The sequence below is a fragment of the Suncus etruscus genome, chromosome 7 (genome assembly GCF_024139225.1).
Source record: "Suncus etruscus isolate mSunEtr1 chromosome 7, mSunEtr1.pri.cur, whole genome shotgun sequence".
NCBI classification, from domain to species: Eukaryota; Metazoa; Chordata; class Mammalia; order Eulipotyphla; family Soricidae; genus Suncus; species Suncus etruscus.
Window position 1 is genome coordinate 24,014,896 of NC_064854.1, and position 19,324 is coordinate 24,034,219.

Sequence of the window (19,324 nt, forward strand, 5' to 3'; positions counted from 1 at the left end):
GGAAGGAAGGAAGGAAGGAAGGAAGGAAGGAAGGAAGGAAGGAAGGAAGGAAGGAAGGAAGGAAGGAAGAAAGGGAGGGAGGGAGGGAGGGAGGGAGGGAGGGAGGGAGGGAGGGAGGGAGGGAGGGAGGGAGGGAGGGAGAGGAGGGAGGGAATCAATTTTGGAATTGCTTCCAGAAGTATATTTGTGAAATGCATTTTTGTCTTCATTTCAGAAAGTCAAGTGCTTGCAAACAAACCCTGGACTTTAAAAAATGTATGTAGTGAAAAAAAATTAGAATTACAGGGGCCAGAGCAATAGCACAGTGGGTAGGGATTTTGCCTCGCATGTGGCTGACCGGGGTATGATCACAGCATACCATATGGTCCCCCAAACCTACTAAGAGCGATTTCTGAATGCAGAGTCAGGAGTATTTCCTGACCACTGCCAGGTGTGGCCCCAAAACAACAATAACAACAATAACAACAACAAAGTTATTAGAATGATAGGAATGGCTTCAAAATAAATGGTAAGAGGCTGGAGAGATAGCACAGTATGTAGGGCATTTCCCTTGAACTAAACTGACCTGGATTTAATCCCTGGAATTTCATATAATCCCCCAACCAATGCCAGGAGTATTTCCTGAATATTGAGCCAGTAGTAACTCTGAGTATTGCCAGGGATAGCCCCCCCCCCCCCAATTTTAATTTAATAAGTAACAAATGTAGCTTAAGGTTTGCAGGAGTGCTTTCTTTGGGGGTAAAATGACAGTGATTTACCTAGGTAGCTTAGGTAATTGTTGCAAATCAGCCCCTGATGAGGTTGACTGAAGGAGGGATGGAGGATGAGGCCTTTCTCCTCCAGCTCGGACCACGCGTCTGTTACCCTGTTCAGCCGGCGGTTCTGAAGTGAATGGGGCGGGAAGAAAGCCAACAGGTAGTCAGGCTTCCGAAGAAAACAGCTCTTTATTCCGAGAAGAGGCTGAAGCCAAAAGGCCAGGGAAAAAGCCCCTCACCTTCCACAGACCCTTGCTTTTATGCCCCAGAATCAGGTATCACCCAATGGTGGGAACAGTTACCACCCAATGGTGGGAGCAGAATCAGGTACCACCCTAAAGTGGGAGCAGAATGCCAGGACGGTACACCCTAGGGAAGGGCACAATCACCGATCAGGGTAGGGTCAGTAACATAATAATCCCATAAAAATGTTTACATACACAACAGGTAATGTTGTAAAGGTGCCTCTAAAGACTTAGAGAATTTGGGAGCCTAAACAACTGGTGAGTCACTTGCCTTGCACATAGCCAAGCCAACCAAGTTCAGTCCCCAGCACCACATATGGTTCCCCAAGTCCTGCAAGGGGTAAGCCCAAGCACCTCTGGGTATGACCCAAAAAACCAAGTCAAAGATATAGGGTATTTCTTAAAATAAATGTTTGGCACTTAGGTTACATGCATCCACAAATATGACCCATCCCTGCACATACATATGCAGTCTATGTGTGTGGTTTATTAAATATAAGTTTTGAGGCATCTCAAAAATTTGTTTGTTGGTTGGCTTTTGGGGTCATACTAGGCTGTGCTCAGGGATTACTCTTGGCTCTGCCACTCCTGGCAGACTCAGGGAACCATATGGGATGCCTGGTATAGAACCTGGATTGGCCAGGTGCACGGCAATCCACTGTGCTATTGCTCTAGCCCAGGCGTGTCAAAGATTATATACAATAACGCATTGTTTTTATCTCTGGCCTTTTCTCTGTTCCTGCCTCAGTTTGTTCATACCAAAAACACATGGTTTCCTGGATTCTCTTAACACACAGGGCCTAAGTGTACAATTCATATGTTCAATTACACTGAATTTTACAAGCTCTTGTGCTCATGTTTGGCACAAAATGGGCATTTTGTGTATATTTTTTTATTTTGTTTTGCTGGTTTTTATTTTTGCCATCTTTTCTGAATGTTATTTGCAGAGTAAAAATAATAATAAAGGAAACACCATCTTCCCTTAAAGGAGTCTGGCCCAAGTGATAGCCCAGAAGACTGGAAGGGATGAATGCCAGTCCACATGAGTCTCTATTTGCTTTCCAAACAGGAGCTTTTAGGTGACAGTGAATGCCATTTCAGCTTGGTAAAGTGGAAGGCTTGGAAAGTCTGCCAGATGGGTGTTTCTGGAAAAACCTTAATCTTAAGTACTGATTTGCAAATTTAAGTGTTTGAATATAATAAAAATACATGTTATCAAGAACATCATTAAAATATTTAAACATATTTATCAATTCATCTTTGACATTTCATTCGTCAGATTTGGACATTCATCAGGGCAGGAGACCATTATTATTCTGCTGTCGCTGGTCTTTCTAAAACCGCCCTTAGTTGAAGCCTTTGGATTTTTCTACTTCCTCTGGAACACTGGTTAGCAACAGTCTAAAATTGGAGCAGAAATTATGGTGTAGTGGAGCTAGAATTATGGGTTAGAGTCTGATCTCTACCAGAGAGAACCATATAGTATGGGACCTGCCATCTAATGGCCTTCTTGTGCAATGTGGGAGTAATCAGGCTTAATTCACCTACTGAAAGCATGTATATTCTAACCCAAAAGGAATTTTGCCATTTTCTATTTATCACAGAGGTCACAGAGAAGTTAGTAGAGGAAGGCAGTTGATATCACTGGTAAACTGTCTATAAGCCTGAGTGCATGTGGATCCCTGTGTGAATGTCGTAAACTAACAATCAACATGGTGGTCCAACTAACAAGTTGCTTTTAGAGACCCTCCACATAAAAGTAACAGAGGTGTGCTACCCAAGAAATGTTAAAGTCAAGTATCTACCATTTGAACTTTAAACCCAAGTATTTACCTTTTGAACTTCATGTTCTCAAAACATATCTGAAATGGAGCAAGAAGCTTCATCCCAGCAGAGGGATTCCAAGAATTTCTTTCTATGGATCCTTCATCAATAATCATTGTACTATCTTTGCATTTTCATCTCAGAAGCTAGGAGGTTTGTACATTCCTCCACATTCTTTGGGAGGAACATGCCTTGCTGACTTCACTTACTTTACTCTTAAATCCTCTGATTGACTAAATGAACATCTTTGAATAAGGAATCTCTTCCTTTTTTTTAATATTAGTTTGTTAGCTTGTTTTTGTTTTGGGGTGCATAGCCCACATTGCCCAGGGCTTACTCCTGGCTCTGCAATCAGGAATTAATCCTGGCAGATTTAAGAGACCCTATGAGATGTCAGGGATCAAACCTGGGTCTGCTCTATGCAAGGCAAATTCCCTACATACTGTACTCTATGGCCCTGGAATCTCTTCTCTTTGATGGGCAACCCACCCAATCATCCTGCCTTGCTTGGTTTACTGACCTGAGTATGATCTCTTAACCTAGTTTTGGCTTTGGGAGTTGACAGAGAGCTTCAGAGGTCTTGGTTTAGGTTAGGTCTGATTTAAAATTATATCAGAAACAGGGCCAAAATGATAGTACAGAAGGTAGGGCATTTGCTTTGCATGTGGCTGACCTGGGTTTGATTCCCTGCATCCCATATGGCCCATCAGGCATCATCAGGAGTAATTTTTGTGCACAAAACCAGGAGTTATCCCTGAGCACCTCCAGGTATGGCCCACAAACAAACAAACAAACAAACAAACAAAATTATGTCAGAAATAGTTTCTTATCAACCAACTAAGTCTCTGATTTTAGTTCCGTTTTTAAAAAAATTACCTTTCAGCAAAACTTTCCAGGACATTTTTGTCCTTCAACTTTGACAGCTTCTAAATACTCAGTTTTGGGGCCTACACAATGGTAGGGCATTTGCCTGAGCCTGCCAGGAGTGATTTCTGAGTATAGAGCCAGGAGCAACCTCTGAGCACAGCCCAGTGTGCTCCTTCAAAAAACAACAAAAACCTAAAACAAATGAACAAAAACAAATACTCAGTTTTGTCTGTTTCTGTTGAAAATGCAGCTCCAGAAACTAGGTAGGCACTTCTATAGCACTTTAGTTCTTCAGATGTGTGTGTGTGTGTGTGTGTGTGTGTGTGTAAATCTTGTCATTTGTTTAACAATTCCAACCCCCAGTGACTTATTCTTATATAAAACAAAAATTGAGCAGCACCATCAGGTAAAGCATCCTCTCTTCAAATCAAGAGTCCCACTTCTGAACATGGGGAAATATTAAAAGATGCTTAATATGGTATGGCAGATCATTATGTAGTGATGTAAATATTGCAGTGTGTGCCATGGTATACAGCAGAATTTGCTGTATGTTTTATGTGCAATCAGTGTTTCTAAATCGAAGACATGTCTGAGACTTAACCATGATGCTCGTAAAGGTCATCAGTGAAAAAAAAAAGTCATGCTCTGGCTCCACCCGCTGGTAATTCCGGGCACACTTTTTAGCTGGGCTCTACACTTACTGGCGAGTCAAATAGATGTACTACGGTAGGATGCATCTGCAGTGAAAACAATTGAATAACAAGATGTCTATTCCATCCGAGTCTATATATTAATGAATATAAAAATACTGTTGAAGTTATTCCTCATAGAATCAATCTATCCAATGAATAGCATGACTGCTTATGGATTTATCACCCATCTTTTGAAAAACTCTTGCCACTAGCCAAGCTCTGAAAACAAGATGCTTTTTCCTCCCATCAGTGAAATCCCATTGAAATTCAGAAACCCCTGTGCCAGTTTACATTGAAGACAGCAAGCTCTAAAATAGCCTTACTGATACACACAGAACACGTTTTTTCTCTAAGAACAGACTCTGGACTTATTAGTGTCAGAAACCAGGAGTCAACTCTTATCTGGAGCTTTGGTGTGTTCAGCACTGATGCCAAAGCAAAGCCTTGTTTATAGGCTTTTTCCACAGTCTCAGAGAATGAACATGACTGGCTTTAAAGAATCTGAGCAGGGCAGGAGACTTGCTCTTGTTCCTGCCAAATTCTTTTTTCCTGCCTGTGACAAAGCAACAGAAAACTACCACCTCATGTTAGAAAGTATATCCTAGACTCTAGGACCTAGAGCATCCATTGTGTTCTTCCATGTGTTGGAAGCAGAGTCAAGGTGTAATTGGAGAAAGTAGGGGACCTGAGCTGGGCGACCCAGATGCCACTTTCTTCCAGGCCTTCATGAGACTCAGCCTGGCTTGTCTTGTTTCATTCAGCCTTGTTGGGCTGAGCCCTTGGAATGCACTGGCTACCGCCTCTCCAAGTTCTCACCATCCGGATACTGAAAGAGCCTATTTCAAGATATTTCACTGATATTTCTCAGGTGGAGGAAGGGCCTGTTTAGACATGGTGAGGCCTTTTTTGGGTACCAAGGATTGTCCAGGGGGCCTGGGTGTGTGTGAAGGGGATGATGCATTTGGAAGCAACTGGGTAAGACTGTTGGGACTATAGAACTGAGAGATCCCCAGCCCAGGAGCAGGAGCCTGGAGTGGCAAGGCTGGCAGCCAGTGCAGCTTCCTTTCTGCCGGCTCCAGAGCTCAGGTGCTGTGACTCAGCTCTTTGAGTGATTGGGCTGCAGAGAGGGGAGACTGTGGCTTTCTTTTGGGGTGGCTTTTCTCCTTCCTGTGCTCCCAGCCCCGGAAATAAAGGCTAACAGTTGTCACAGGCAGGGACACACCTGATTTATCTTCTGAAAGATCAGGCTGGGCTTCCTTAAGGTGCCTGGTGGTGCTTGTAAGGGTTCAGGAGCCTGTAGTGCCTGGCTAGAAGTGTGGCTGAAAGGATGGTTTGGGGGCTGGAATGAATCAACTCTAACTCAGGACTGATTTTACTGATTCTCTTCCTAAGCACCAACCCACACTCCAAAAGGAAAACCTCCTATTGACCTCCGAATACCAGACAGACTAGCAGAATGCAGAGAGGACCCTCTGATGGGATTCTAGACTAATTGAGTCCATCGTAAGCTGGAATACACCTAGCCCTAGGCACAAACACTTAAAAGTGGCTCCTATAGGGTGGGAAGGTGTGGTCCAAGTGCTAGTATAAAGCAGGTAGGGCATTTGTCTTGCACATGAGCAACCAGGGTTTGATTTGCAGGACCCAATTTAGTGGGTCCCCTGAACCCTCCAGGTGTGATTCCTGAGAGCAAGGCCAGGAGTCAGCTCTGAGCACTGCCTGCTGTGTTACTCGCTTTCTCCAAAAAAAGGAGGGGGAAATTGAGAGATGGTAAGCGATACCAATATTGAGTTTTCAGTGTTTTATATGGTAACTGACTACATTTGATAGCCCTGTGTCATTGAAATCGCAAAGATATTACTATTAATATGTGAATTAAAAGGAGGTGATGTGCTCATAGGCCCAACATGTAAGAATATCGGTCATCATCTTACACTCACCTTCCCCCATTTAGCTGAAACAACTGTGGGGAAGCTTACTTGATACTAGATTGTGTGTGTATGTGGGGGGGTACTCCTGGCTCTGTACTCAGAAATCTCTCTTGGCTTGGGGGACCATATGGAATGCTAGGGATAGAACCCGCAATCGTCCTGGATCAGCCGCATGGAAGGCAAATGCCCTACTGCTGTGCTACTACTCCAGCCCTAATACTAGAATTTTAAACCAAATGAGCAAGAGACAGAGGAAAGGAGCCAATGGTGGGTCATACCTTCAGTTCCCTTTTTCCATATCCTATTGCACATGGGGGGGTGGGAGGACCCTATACATTTGTTTTGGGGTTCTGCTGTTTGTTTTTAAGCCACACCTAGCAATGCTCTGATTTCTCCTGGCTCTGCACTCAGGAATTGCTGCTGGTGGGCATAGAGGACCATGTAGGATACTGGGGATTGAACCTGGACCTGCCACATGCAAGGCATGTGTCCTACTCATTGTACTATCATTCCAGTCTTGGACCCTCTATGTTTTTTTTTTTTTGTTTTTATTTGTTTTTGTTTTTGGGCCACACCCGTTTGACGCTCAGGGGTTACTCCTGGCTATGTGCTCAGAAATCGCCCCTGGCTTGGGGGGACCATATGGGACACCGGGGGATCGAACTGCGGTCCGTTCCTTGGCTAGCGCTTGTAAGGCAGACACCTTAGCTCTAGCGCCACCTTCCCAGCCCCGGACCCTCTATGTTTATGAATGCTTGGGAGCTTCAAATTGTGGTCATTTCTTGGCCTTTGTAATCTCAGTAAAAATGATTTGAGTTTGCCAAAAAAAAAAAAGAAAAACAGCAAGAGATTTTACAAGTTATATATTTGTGTGTTGTAAGTATGTGTCATACAGACACTTTCCTGAAATCCTGACTTGTTCTGCTAAGAGGAAACAGAAAGTCAGAGTCTCAGATCCCATCTGTTGACATGACATGCTTGGGCTGAGAAATTCCTGTAAACCTGGGGCTCTTCATGTGATTCCAAGAAGAGAGCTTCGGGGAGCTGTAAATGTACAGGGATGTTGTGGTGCTCAGGTGCTATTGAGGTACTGACTGAGCCCTCGAACTGGCCCTCAAGGCAGCATGTGAAAGCACACGAAAAAACCCACGCATTGCTTTCAGAGGCAGGCGATCATTTTTATTTGAAAAGTGTGTCTACCAGGTTCAATCAGCCAGGCCTCTGTGATTTAAGGCTGCTTCAGAGAAACTAAATCCACCAAGGAAGGGAGTTATCAGATTAAGAACATCTGTAATAGGAGGGAGTGGTGAGTTGTTTTCCTGCTCCAGGCACTTGCAAAAAAAGTTTTGAAGTCATTCTCAAACAGTGGCAGTGTCTGGAATCAGTGTCCTTTATCCACTCATGCATCCCCTGCAGGGATGATATTTTGAGGGAGCCAACACTCTTTTGGAAGTCATATGCTTTTATTTTAAAATATATCAATTATTTCAGGGTTATGATTGGTTAGAAATATAAGAAGTAATTTTTTTTTTTTTGGTTTTGGGGCCACACCCGGCGGTGCTCAGGGGTTACTCCTGGCTATCTGCTCAGAAATAGCTCCTGGCAGGCACGGGGGACCATATGGGACACCGGGATTCGAACCAACCACCTTTGGTCCTGGATCAGCTGCTTGCAAGGCAAACAACGTTGTGCTATCTCTCCCGGCCCATAAGAAGTAATTTTTAGGAGCCGGAGAGATAGCACAGCAGTAGGCCATTTGCCTTTCACATAGCTGACTCAAGACAGACCTGGGTTCCATTCCCAGCATCACATATGATTCCCCGAGTCTGCTATGAACAATTTCTGAGTGCCCAGCCAGGAGTAACTCCTGAGCACTTCCAGGTGTGGCACAAAAAAAGAAATAAACAATTTTTTAAAAAATTTTTTAATTTCATTTTTGTTTGGGGGACACATTCAGCGATGCTCAGTGCTTACTCCTGGCAGTGTGCTCAAGGATCACTCCTGGCCACGTGCAAGGCAGGAACCCTACCCTTTGTACTATAGCTCTTGCCATGTGCAAGGCAAGAACCCTACCCATTGTATTATAGCTCTGGCCCAAAAGTGTGTGTGTGTGTGTGTGTGTGTGTGTGTGTGTGTGTGTGTGTGTGTGTGAAAACCTTTATTTCTCCTTGACCATCTAAAAAGATACTACTTTTTTTGGGAGATCATAAAACGAAGGGGGTGAGGCAGCAGTAGCTTCTGAGGCTCTTGGGAAAAGGGATGGAGCTTTCTCTTGCTCTCTAAGAAGGCAGATTTCTGGGGAGGATGATTCTTTTTCTGAAACAAGGGCTGCAGGCCCAATAACTTAGGAAACTTGTAATCTGGAACATCTTATTCTTTGCCCCTTCTTCTGAACACCGCCCAGGAGAATCACTGGCACTCAAATGTTCTTCCTTGGGAATTTTATCTTAAGATTCCTCTCTCACTGGAACATGAACCTCACAGACCCACACCCACAATTTGTCTTGTTGAACTGTGTTTTTAGCACTGTGAAAAATACCCTTTCTAGTCCTAGTAGAACCTCAGTAAAGAGGAAACTATTGGATGACTGAGCTCATTTTAGAAAGCCTAACTAGTTGTACTGCCAGAAACAGAGCTCACAGTTCTGCATGCTTCTAATCCAACGTTCTGACCTTTAGGGCTGAAGACATAGTCAGGACTCTGAGGACCTAATCATTTTAGAGATTATAGATCATTGTATCTCCTGGTGGTGGGCATGAGAATCTTAACATCCTTCTGGAAGGAAGCATATAGTCTACAGCAAATTATTTTCAGGCATAAACACCTTTATTTAAGAATTTCCTCTGAGCCAGAATGATAGCACAGTGGTAGAGTGTTTGCCTGGCATGTGGCCAACCCAGGACGGACCTACGTTTGATCCTCGGCATCCTACATGGTCCCCCGAGGCAGGAGCAATTTTTGAGCCCATAGCCAGGAGTAATTCCTGAGCATCACCCAGTGTGGCCCAAAAAATAAAAAAAATAAAAGTAAATAAAAAAAAAAAAAGAATTTTCTCTCTAAACTTAACTTGAAATAATCAGAGATAAAAATGTTTGAAAGGTTGGGCCCAGAGAGATAGCACAGCGGTGTTTGCCTTGCAAGCAGCCGATCCAGGACCTAAGATGGTTGGTTCGAATCCCGGTGTCCCATATGGTCCCCCATGCCTGCCAGGAGCTATTTCTGAGCAGACAGTCAGGAGTAACCCCTGAGCACCGCCGGGTGTGGCCCAAAAACCAAAAAAAAAAAATGTTTGAAAGGTATGTAATATAAACTTGGAGAGATGGGATCAATGAGTAATGTGCTTACCTTGGACATAGCTGACCCAAATTCATTTCCCAGCATACAATATTGTCCTCTAAGCATTATCGGTATTATTTCTGAGTTCAGAGCCAGGAGTAACTCCTGGGCATTGCTAGGTGTGGACTAAAAACAACAACAACAAAAACGATTGTGTGCAATGGACTTTCTATATTGTGCCAAGATTGATTTGTTGACATCCTGACGACCCCCAACTTTTCCAACAGCAGAAGGTATTAGGAAATGAGGTTCTTCTGGGAGCTGATCGGTCACTGAAAATCTAGACAAGCATCTCTGAACTTGAGGCCAAATGCTCCTTCATTGGTCCCAGGCTTACTTGGGGGAGATTACAGGTGAAAATTGTATAAATAGGACATAAAATAGGGAGTCTGGGAAGGAAACAGTGTGGGAAGAGGACCATGATCAGAGAAAGTTCGAGAAACACCACACAAGTGCCAGAGCTTTGCTGGGCACTGAAATCAGGGTGGTCTCACAGGTTTTTAACATTTCCAGAGAGTGAACAGCCTGACAGTTTCTCTTATCCATAATCTACCAACCAGGATTTTCCTTACCCAAATATTAGATTTTAGTCCTGGAAAGTCTCTAGTCTGTGCTTTATTTGGTTTTAATTTGGGGTTTTGTGTGTGGAGGGGGCAGGGAGAGGGTGTTTTTGTTTAAAAACAAAACAAGACACTTAGTGAAATACAGAGTAATAAAAGTAAACACACATGCATCCACGCACCCCCATGATCACCACCATGTAGATTTTAGCAGACATGACAGCTGTTGGCATGAAGTAGAAAGTGAAGATTACAGAATTAAAACAGAATAGAATGTGTCTCCCCGTGTTTGTCAGCCCCTACTTTCCTTACATGTGTTTAGAATGCTTCTTTGGCAAGTGGAGATAGTGTATAATTTCCTAACTAAGGACAGAATAGACAAATTCTATAACAGTCTAAATGCAAAGTAGTAATTTTGAAGAGGCACCACAGTCGCTTTCTCTCCTTCTCATTCCTCTACTTGTTATAGAGACCCAGAACTAAGAGAACCTTCAAGGAAATAGGAGACCCTTGGGCCAAGGTCTACATGGTACTTGTGGACTGTGGAGCTTCACAGAGTATTGTCTGGTCTTTGTGGAGATGGCCTGCAACTATCTGGCTTTTCTCTTCTTTTCTCATTTTGGTACTTTAATAAAAATAGAGTAAATTTGAGAGAAAAACTAAGGGTAGAAATGGATGAGGAAGATGGTTTCAGGAGCAGGATGAAGAAGCTGAACAGGAAATGTGTCATCTGACAGCAAAAGAGAGGAAATGGGGGTGCATGTGCAGAGTCAGAGGTGTTCAGCCTTTTGGTCTGGTGTGGGCACAGTACTCACCAGGGTCTCCATAGGCCTATGGAAGAAAATCCACAAAGCTTCCTGTATCCTTCACATCCTGACCTTTGACCTGAGAATGTTGTCTTTGTGTGTATACGTTATATTTGTAAATTGTAAAAATTTAAGTCATATAGCATAATAATAATAATATTATTATTTAAGTTTCAAGAGCCCATCATTGAAAACCAGCATATGCTGAGATGACTTTCAATTCACTGCTAAGTTTGTTTATGTCCTTCACCCAGTGCCAGATTTTATGATAATAGAACTAGTTGTTTGTGTTGGTTTGGATGCTCAGGGCTCAGTCCTGATTTTTTTGTCCAAAAATTACTCCAGGTGGTGCTTGGGGGACTCTGCAGTGCCAGGAATTGAACAGAGGTCAGCCACAAAGCAAAGCATTAATATCTCGGGGCCGGAGAGATAGCATGGAGGTAAGGCGTTTGCCTTTCATGCAGGAGGTCATCGGTTTGAATCCTGGAGTCCCATATGGTCCCCCGTGCCTGCCAGGAGCAATTTCTGAGCATGGAGCCAGGAGTAACCCCTGAGCACTGCCGGGTGTGACCCCCCCCAAAAAAAACACCAAAAAAAAAAAGCATTAATATCCCCCCTTTTTTTTGTTGTAGTTTTGGGCCACACCAGGTGACACTCAGGGGTTACTCCTGGCTATGCACTCAGAAATTGCTCCTGGCTTGGGGGACCATATGGGATGTCAGGGATTGAACCGAGTCCATCCTGGATCTGCTGCATTCAAGGAAACAAACACCCTACCACTGTGCTATCTCTCTGGCCCCAAAAGCCTTAATTTCTGTTCTCTCTGGCCCTCTATTTCCTTATTTGATGCTGTTGTCAGAGCTGGAGAGATAAAATAATAAAAAGGGAACTTGCCTTACATGCAACTAGCCCAGGTTCAACCCCTGGCATCCACTATGGGCCCATCCACTATGGCCCTTTGAGCACTGTCAGGAGTGAACATTGGCCCTAGAGCCAGGAGTAAGCCCTGAGCATGGCTGGATGTGGTTCCAAAACAAACCAACAAAAGAAAGCTACTACTTGCCTGACTTTTCTTCATAGTCCTAAAACAGCAAGGCATATCCAATAACCTGGAATCTATCAATTCCAGAACTTCTTCCTGCTCTTGATCTCTTCTGTGGCCTAAGTGAAGTTGAGACTCGGAGAAAAGATAGTTTCCCTGGAGCACCAACAAGCTTGGTGACTATTAGATGTCTGAGAATCCAATTACAGGAATAATCTCTCTCCATATTGGATTTCTCTTTGGATACATTTCTCTACTAACATTCACTTTCCCCAGTGCAGGCAATGGATCCTTTTCTAGCTGAGTTGAAAGATCAGATCTAAAGTGATCTGTTACCTTTTTAGGCAAAAAGGGAGGGTAATCCTCTATTTCTTTCCTTTTCCTTTGTGAAGAAAGGATGCTGGGGATTGGATCCAGGGACTGTGCATTGGAAGCAGGTGCTGTGAGCTACATCACAGCCTGCTAAATCTATTTTGCTAACTAAATCTATTTCTTTCTTTTTGTTTGTTTTTTGTTTTCTTTTGTTTTTAGGTCACACCCAGCAGTGCTCAGAACTTACTCCTTTCTCTGCGCTCCTGGCAGTGCTCTGGGGGAATATATGGGATACCAGGGATCGAACCCAAATTAGCCATGTGCAAGGCAAACACTTTCTGACAGTGCTTTATTGCCCTGGCCACATTTATTTTTATCACTAACCGCTGTCACTTCACCTTGCATGTTGATTCTGTAACTTTGAGTACATTTTGATTTTAATATTTATTTATTTTTGTTTTGTTTTGGTTTTTTGGCCACACCCGGCGTTGCTCAGGGGTTACTCCTGGCTGACTGCTCAGAAATAGCTCCTGGCAGGCACGGGGGACCATATGGGACACCGGGATTCGAACCAACCACCTTTTGTCCTGGATCGGCTGCTTGCAAGGCAAACACCGCTGTGCTATCTCTCCGGGCCCCTGATTTTAATATTTATAAATATTGCCTTTACTTTTGTAATCAGTTAAGCTCTTTAAAGGGATCCTTTTTTTTTTTTTTTGCTTTTGTTAAAAGGTTGGGTTTTTGTGGGGAGAGCCACTCCCCGAAGTGCTTAAGAATTATTCCTGGTGGTGCTCAGGGACATATATGGTCTTGGGATCAAACTCATGTTGGCCACATGCAAATGTGCAAGGCAAGTGCCTCAGGTCCTTCACCATCTCTCTAGCTTGGTCCTAACCTTTTAAAACTGACCATGACTTACTCCCTAAAAACCTTTACCAGGGCTTATTCTCCTTTTTCTACTTCATTACCTCTTGAAAAGAGAAATGATTGACCTTAATTTTTGTTTCACTTTCAATTTTCGCTTTTTTTTTTTTTCTTTCAGGCTTGTTCTTACCCAAAAAATCCTGTGACTTTTTTAAGATTTCAATTTTTTGCTTCAAACGTTTCATGCCCGGCTCTTAAGATAGCTGCTTTATATTTAATTAACAAATAGACACACACTTGCTCTTGTCTTCATGCATCTTAATCCCATCAGAAGAAACACTGATCCAACCATTTTTGCTGCCACAGATGTTTAGGGATTTGCCTTCTCCTGCCCTGAAGCCGGGCAGCAGACCCCCTTTATAAAAAGAAGCATTCAGTCACTGATTGCTTTAATAGAAAGAAATCGATCCCTTAATTGAGTCCTTATTAGCAGTTATTAGTGAGCAATGCTTAGAGGCTGGTGTAAAAAAATAAAAAGCAATATAAATCATTTGCCTGAAAAGAGTTATCGCCTAGTTGAGACAGTGAGTTCAGGGAAGTGACTAAAAGGCTCCCAAATAGAGAAAGTGTCTGTATCTGATAACATCTGCTCCTGTGAAATTGCTGCAGGAAATTCAGAGCAAGGTAGCAAGTGGCTACCTTGAGTTAAGGCATTTGGGTGAGAGTTTGTACAGTATTTGGAGTTCCAGCCCCAGGCTCTGATGCATTTAGATTCTAGCTAGGCCTGCCCCACTCTGAGTCCCTGTTCTCCACTCTCCAGTGACCACTGGAGGATGCCTACAATTTCTGTTCCTCTATCTCCTGCCTCAGGCTCTTCCTCACTCCTTTGCTTCCTCTTTTCTTTTCTCACACTTTGAATGCCCCCTACCCTGGCTTTACTCCCTCTGGGTAAGGGAACACTTAGAAGATGCTATTTCTGAGAGCCAGTAACCTCAGCCCCAGTGCACACTGCTTCGCTTCCTATTTCTAGAACCAACTCCCATTGTGTCCTCCTTCCCAATATCCCCTCTACTACACCAAGGCTTCTCACTTGCCTCTACCTAAGGAGAAATACAGCTGTCACAATTCTGATTGCTGTGGTGTTTGTTTACTTAGATTTTTAATTATAGCACTATGATTTACTTATTTATTCATAATACAGTTGCTTCAGACACTAAGTGCTCAAATTCCAATCCCATCATCAGTGGGACCTTCACTCCACCAGTGCCCCCAGTTTCCCACCCACTACCCTAGCCTGCCCCCCTGCAGGCATGAACAAACTTACTTCATATTTTTTGTTATAATACAAAAGTAAATGGGAATAGGCAAGTTTAAGTCAATAAGGGACTAGTTGTAATAGCAGTAATAATAATCACCATGGTGTTACTGAGGCCATTGTGTAAGGATTGACTGGGCTGTGGTTGATCATTCTATGTACTGCTCAGACCCACTGAGCTTGGTGGTCTTCTATGCAATGTCCCCATTAGATATGCTATAATTCTACTGGACTGACACTAGTATGAGATTTTTGAAGTGTATGTGGCCAAATGATCTAGGATATATAAATCTGAAACCATTTGGTGGCATAGTAGTTTGAAAAGGTTCAGTTGTAGAACTGGGAAATTTTTGTCAGAGGGTGTCTGGTGTGGCTGTGGGCTGCTGTGCCTCTCTTTCTGCCTGCTCCCATTCCCAGAAAGCCCCAGAACTGTCTGCCTGGCCCAGGCAACCTGGGAAGGAAGTGGTGGGGCAGCCATCTTGTTTTTGGTAGCTGAGTCTTGGAGGTGTGCCTTTTTTCTGGCTAGTGTAGGTGGAGGCTATTGAGTTATTTGGTGCTGAAAGAAGGTATGTGTTGAGGTGAGATTCGGCCCACCCCCATTTGTGAACAACTGGTTGCTGTTTTAAATAATCAGATTCCCCATGTCCAGTGGATCATTCCAGTCATCAGAGACACAAATTGTTATTTCTCTTTCGTTACATGGAAATAAAAAGTGTGGAGGTCAGAGGCAGAGCAGAGGAGTTGTATCTGCCTTAAGTTCAGTCCCTGGCACTATAAAAAAACAATTAGCCACTACTTACTGGCTGTTATTACTACCATTTCCTTTCCACCTTTTCTGACAAGTTTCTTTAAGGGTTGTCTATACCCAGGATTCATTTACTTTTTCTAGCCACAGAATGTATTTCTTTCAATGTTGTTTTCTTCCTGTGACCACTTTTTACTGCTGATTGACCCCCAAATCTCATTTATGGGGTCCAATTAATGAGATTCTCCTTGGAATATCCTGAGGCCCATGGAGAATCTGGGGATAAAGAAATGTGGCCCACCAGTCTATATGACAGTTTTCTTTCTTTTTTCAATAGTGAAGCAAAATAGTTTTGTTTGAAGAAATTTACTTAGAAAAATGGAGAGAGGGAAAATACATGTTCAAAAGAACACAGGCATCTCCAGAGTGGGAACAGCTGGTAGTTTCTTCTTAATCATAATTTAGCTGTTTGTTCATTTTTCTGCCATGGCTCCTGGTCTAAAAAATGTCACCTATAATAATAAACCTTGAAAGCAGTCACATGCAGGTATAGTGGTACAGTTGCTTTAGAGTTATTGTTGTTTCTCTCTTATTGGGACTAATTCATCAATTAAGCTATACTTATAGGGAAGAATAGAACATGTATAGAGTTGGGTATTATCCACAACTATAGATGTTCATTGAGGATCATGTAACATACTCCCCACATATAGTACCATTGTACTCACAGGGTTTTCGTCCCTTTCCTTTCACCCTTTTCTACCAACTGTTAGTAAGTCCCAAAATCCACATGGCAATTCTTAGCCCTCATCTTCCTTGACCTTATTAGCACTATTTGATATAATCTAATACTTCCCTCCTCGGTTGATATACTTGCTTCCTGAACACTAGAATCTTCTGGGTCATTTTCCTGCCCATAATAACCTCTTAGTGCCTTTTTTGGTGGAAGTCACCCCAAGTTGTCCATCTCACCTAGACACATGGTATTAATAAGGTCAATACAACCAAGACTGACAACCTTCTCTCTTTATTGCAGAACTTTCTCTCTGACTCTGAGCATTCTTCTAGAATGTCTGGATATTTCCGATAACTAAACAAAAATACTGACTTTATTTTTCAGACACTTATTCTTATGTCACTCAATAGTTCCAGTGTTTGTGGCATTGTTGAGTTATATTCATATTAACATCAAATCTGCAAATCTTATGGACTTTATATTTTGCTTGGGAGAGCAAGCTGCAGAACAGTACCTTCTATGAGCAAAGTCTAACACCACGCCCTTCACCTCACTGAACACATATGGTTGTGACCCCAACAACTATTTTAAAAGCATTAAGATGAAATATCCTCAGCATTGAGCTATTTTTCTTTGTATCTTCACTGCTGATTTCTTGATAATGCTTCCATCTCTCCCCATGAATAGCTATGATCACCTCCAACTGGGATGCTTCTTTCACCCAGAAGTTTCCTGAAGCTTTTTCATTTGATCTCCATGTTTGGAACCTATTGGAATGTTTTAAAATGTTCATGAAAAAATGGAAACACCATTATGCCATCAAGATGGCATTTAGGAATATTGCAAATTATGGTATCTAAAAGAAATAAAGATGAATGGATGGATGGATGGATGGATGGATGGATGGATGGATGGATGGGTGGATGGGTGGATGGATGGATAGATAGATAGATAGATAACAAAAGAGTCAAAATGTTTGTCACAGAGACAGGAAGAGGAGAAAATGGGAAGAGGGGGGGGATGGAAACATTGGTGGTGGGAAATGTGGCCTAGGGAAGATTGTTAGACACTGTATGGCTGAAACTTAACCCTAAACAACTTTATAATTATGTATCTTACAGCGGTTCAATTCAAGAATTTGGGCCCAGAGAGATAGCACAGCGGCGTTTGCCTTGCAAGCAGCCAATCCAGAACCAAAGGTGGTTGGTTCGAATCCTGGTGTCCCATATGGTCCCCCATGCCTGCCAGGAGCTATTTCTGAGCAAACAGCCAGGAGTAACCCCTGAGCACCGCCAGGTGTGGCCCAAAAACCAAAAAAAAAAAAAAAAAAGAATTTGTATTAAAAATTTTAAAAACTGGTGTTTGGGGACTGGAGAGATAGCATGGAGGTAGCAGAAGGTTGGTGGTTCGAATCCCAGCATCCCTTATGGTTCCCCGTACCTGCCAGGAGCAATTTCTGAGCATAGAACCAGGAGTAACTCCTGAGCACTGCTGGGTGTGACCAAAAAAAAAAAAAAAAAAAACAAATAAAAACAAAAACCAAAAAAAACCCTGCCATTTGGGGACCTGGAGAGAGAGTGCAAGAATCAGACCTTCGCCATACTTCCCACCAGCCCTGGTTCTATCTTCAACTCCATATCCAATTCTCTAGGGATCACTCCAGAGTATAGTCAGGAACAGCATTCCTAGCACTGCTAGATGTGATCCATATCACCCCCGCAAAAGATCATGCTTTCGGGGCCGGAGAGATAGCATGGAGGTAAGGCGTTTGCCTTTCATGCAGGAGGTCATCGGTTCGAATCCCGGCGCCCCATATGGTCCCCTGTGCCTGCCAGGAGCAATTTCTGAGCCTGGAGCCAGGAATAACCCCTGAGCACTGCCAGGTGTGACCCAAAAACCAAAAAAAAAAAAAAAAAAAAAAAAAAAAAAGATCATGCTTTGGTGGTCCTCTAGACAATATTCATTTCTTCCTTATTTCAATATATGGAGAAGCAATATGCCTTTAAATAATCCTTCCTAATAGTTATCAAGAATTGAAGCTCAAATTTGAATGTCTGTGGTTTCTTCTTGACCTTGGGTCTCTTTTCGTTGCATTTTATTGTCATTTCATTACTCCTTAGCTTCATCTTCAACGCAGAACACAGCCAGGTAGGATAGATTAACTATGAAAGCTGGCAGTGAGCTGGGTTTTGTCTGGCCCACCTCTTCTGTACTCTTTCTAATGGGTCTGAATGAAGAAACCTTTGAGGCAGGAAACACTGTTTGGGAGCAAGCCTTGGGCCAGTATGTCTAAGAAAGAAACAGGCACTTCTTTCCTGAGCTCACCTACCATTTCCCTTTGCAGTTACTGCCTTGATAGAGGACAAACACTTGTCTAGAAATATGCAAAACATTAGATAACAAAGGACAGCTTAATTAATGTTTTCATCTCCAGAGGCCAAGTGAACTCAAGGAGGGAACAAAAATAAGAAGTCATTGCGTTTCTAATTCCCTGCAGCCACAAATAATAGTTGCTGGAGTCATAAGATCTATTCCCTGGTTCTTTTTAATTTGGAACATTGTGCCTTTTGAAAGTATGTCATTATTATGGATTGAAGCACATGTCTAGGGTGGAGGGGTACTAGTTAGTACATTTCTCTCTCTCTCTCTCTCTCTCTCTCTCTCTCTCTCTCTCTCTCTGTGTGTGTGTGTGTGTGTGTGTGTGTGTGTGTGTGTGTGTGTGTGTGTGTGTGTGTGTGTGTGTGTGTGTCTGTCTCTGTCTTCCTCTTATGGAACCAAAGAACTTGCATTTTATTCCCAGGTACTTCCTGATTTCCAGTTGCTATAATTCCATTGTAAACACATATTTCACCGGTTCATTCCCCTTCATTACTTGTAATGCTTTCAATGAGAACAATGGCCTTTTACTCTTATTTGGAGGTTGGAGGCTTACAGCCACGAGCTTGAAGATCTCCTATCTTGTGAATACTAAAGAGCTGTTTTGTGTCGAAGAACCGAATGAAGAAAATAACAATTATAACAGTTGTCCAGTGTATGTTTGTGTTTTCAGGGGAAAGATAGGGCTCTGTTTGCTCAATTATTTTTTTTTCTTTCTTTTCCTCTCTTTAGACAAAGCCTGTTGCCTTTGCCGTTCGGACAAATGTCAGCTACAGTGCAGCCCATGAAGATGATGTTCCCGTGCCAGGCATGGCCATCTCATTCGAAGCAAAAGATTTTCTGCATGTTAAGGAAGTAAGGAACATAATTTGAGTTGATCTGCCTGCTATTTATCTTGAAACATCATTTCTTATTCCC

At 42.8% G+C, this 19,324-nt stretch overlaps 1 protein-coding gene across 3 annotated transcripts in view; it reads left to right on the forward strand.

Moving 5' to 3' along the window:
• CACNB2 (calcium voltage-gated channel auxiliary subunit beta 2) overlaps positions 1-19,324 on the forward strand; it is a 296,476-nt gene that overhangs the window by 241,764 nt on the left and 35,388 nt on the right. For all 3 annotated transcript variants that reach the window (XM_049777772.1, XM_049777773.1, XM_049777775.1), the window contains one exon: positions 19,139-19,261. In XM_049777772.1, the coding sequence (XP_049633729.1) occupies positions 19,139-19,261 (123 nt within the window). The remainder of the gene's footprint in view (positions 1-19,138; positions 19,262-19,324) is intronic.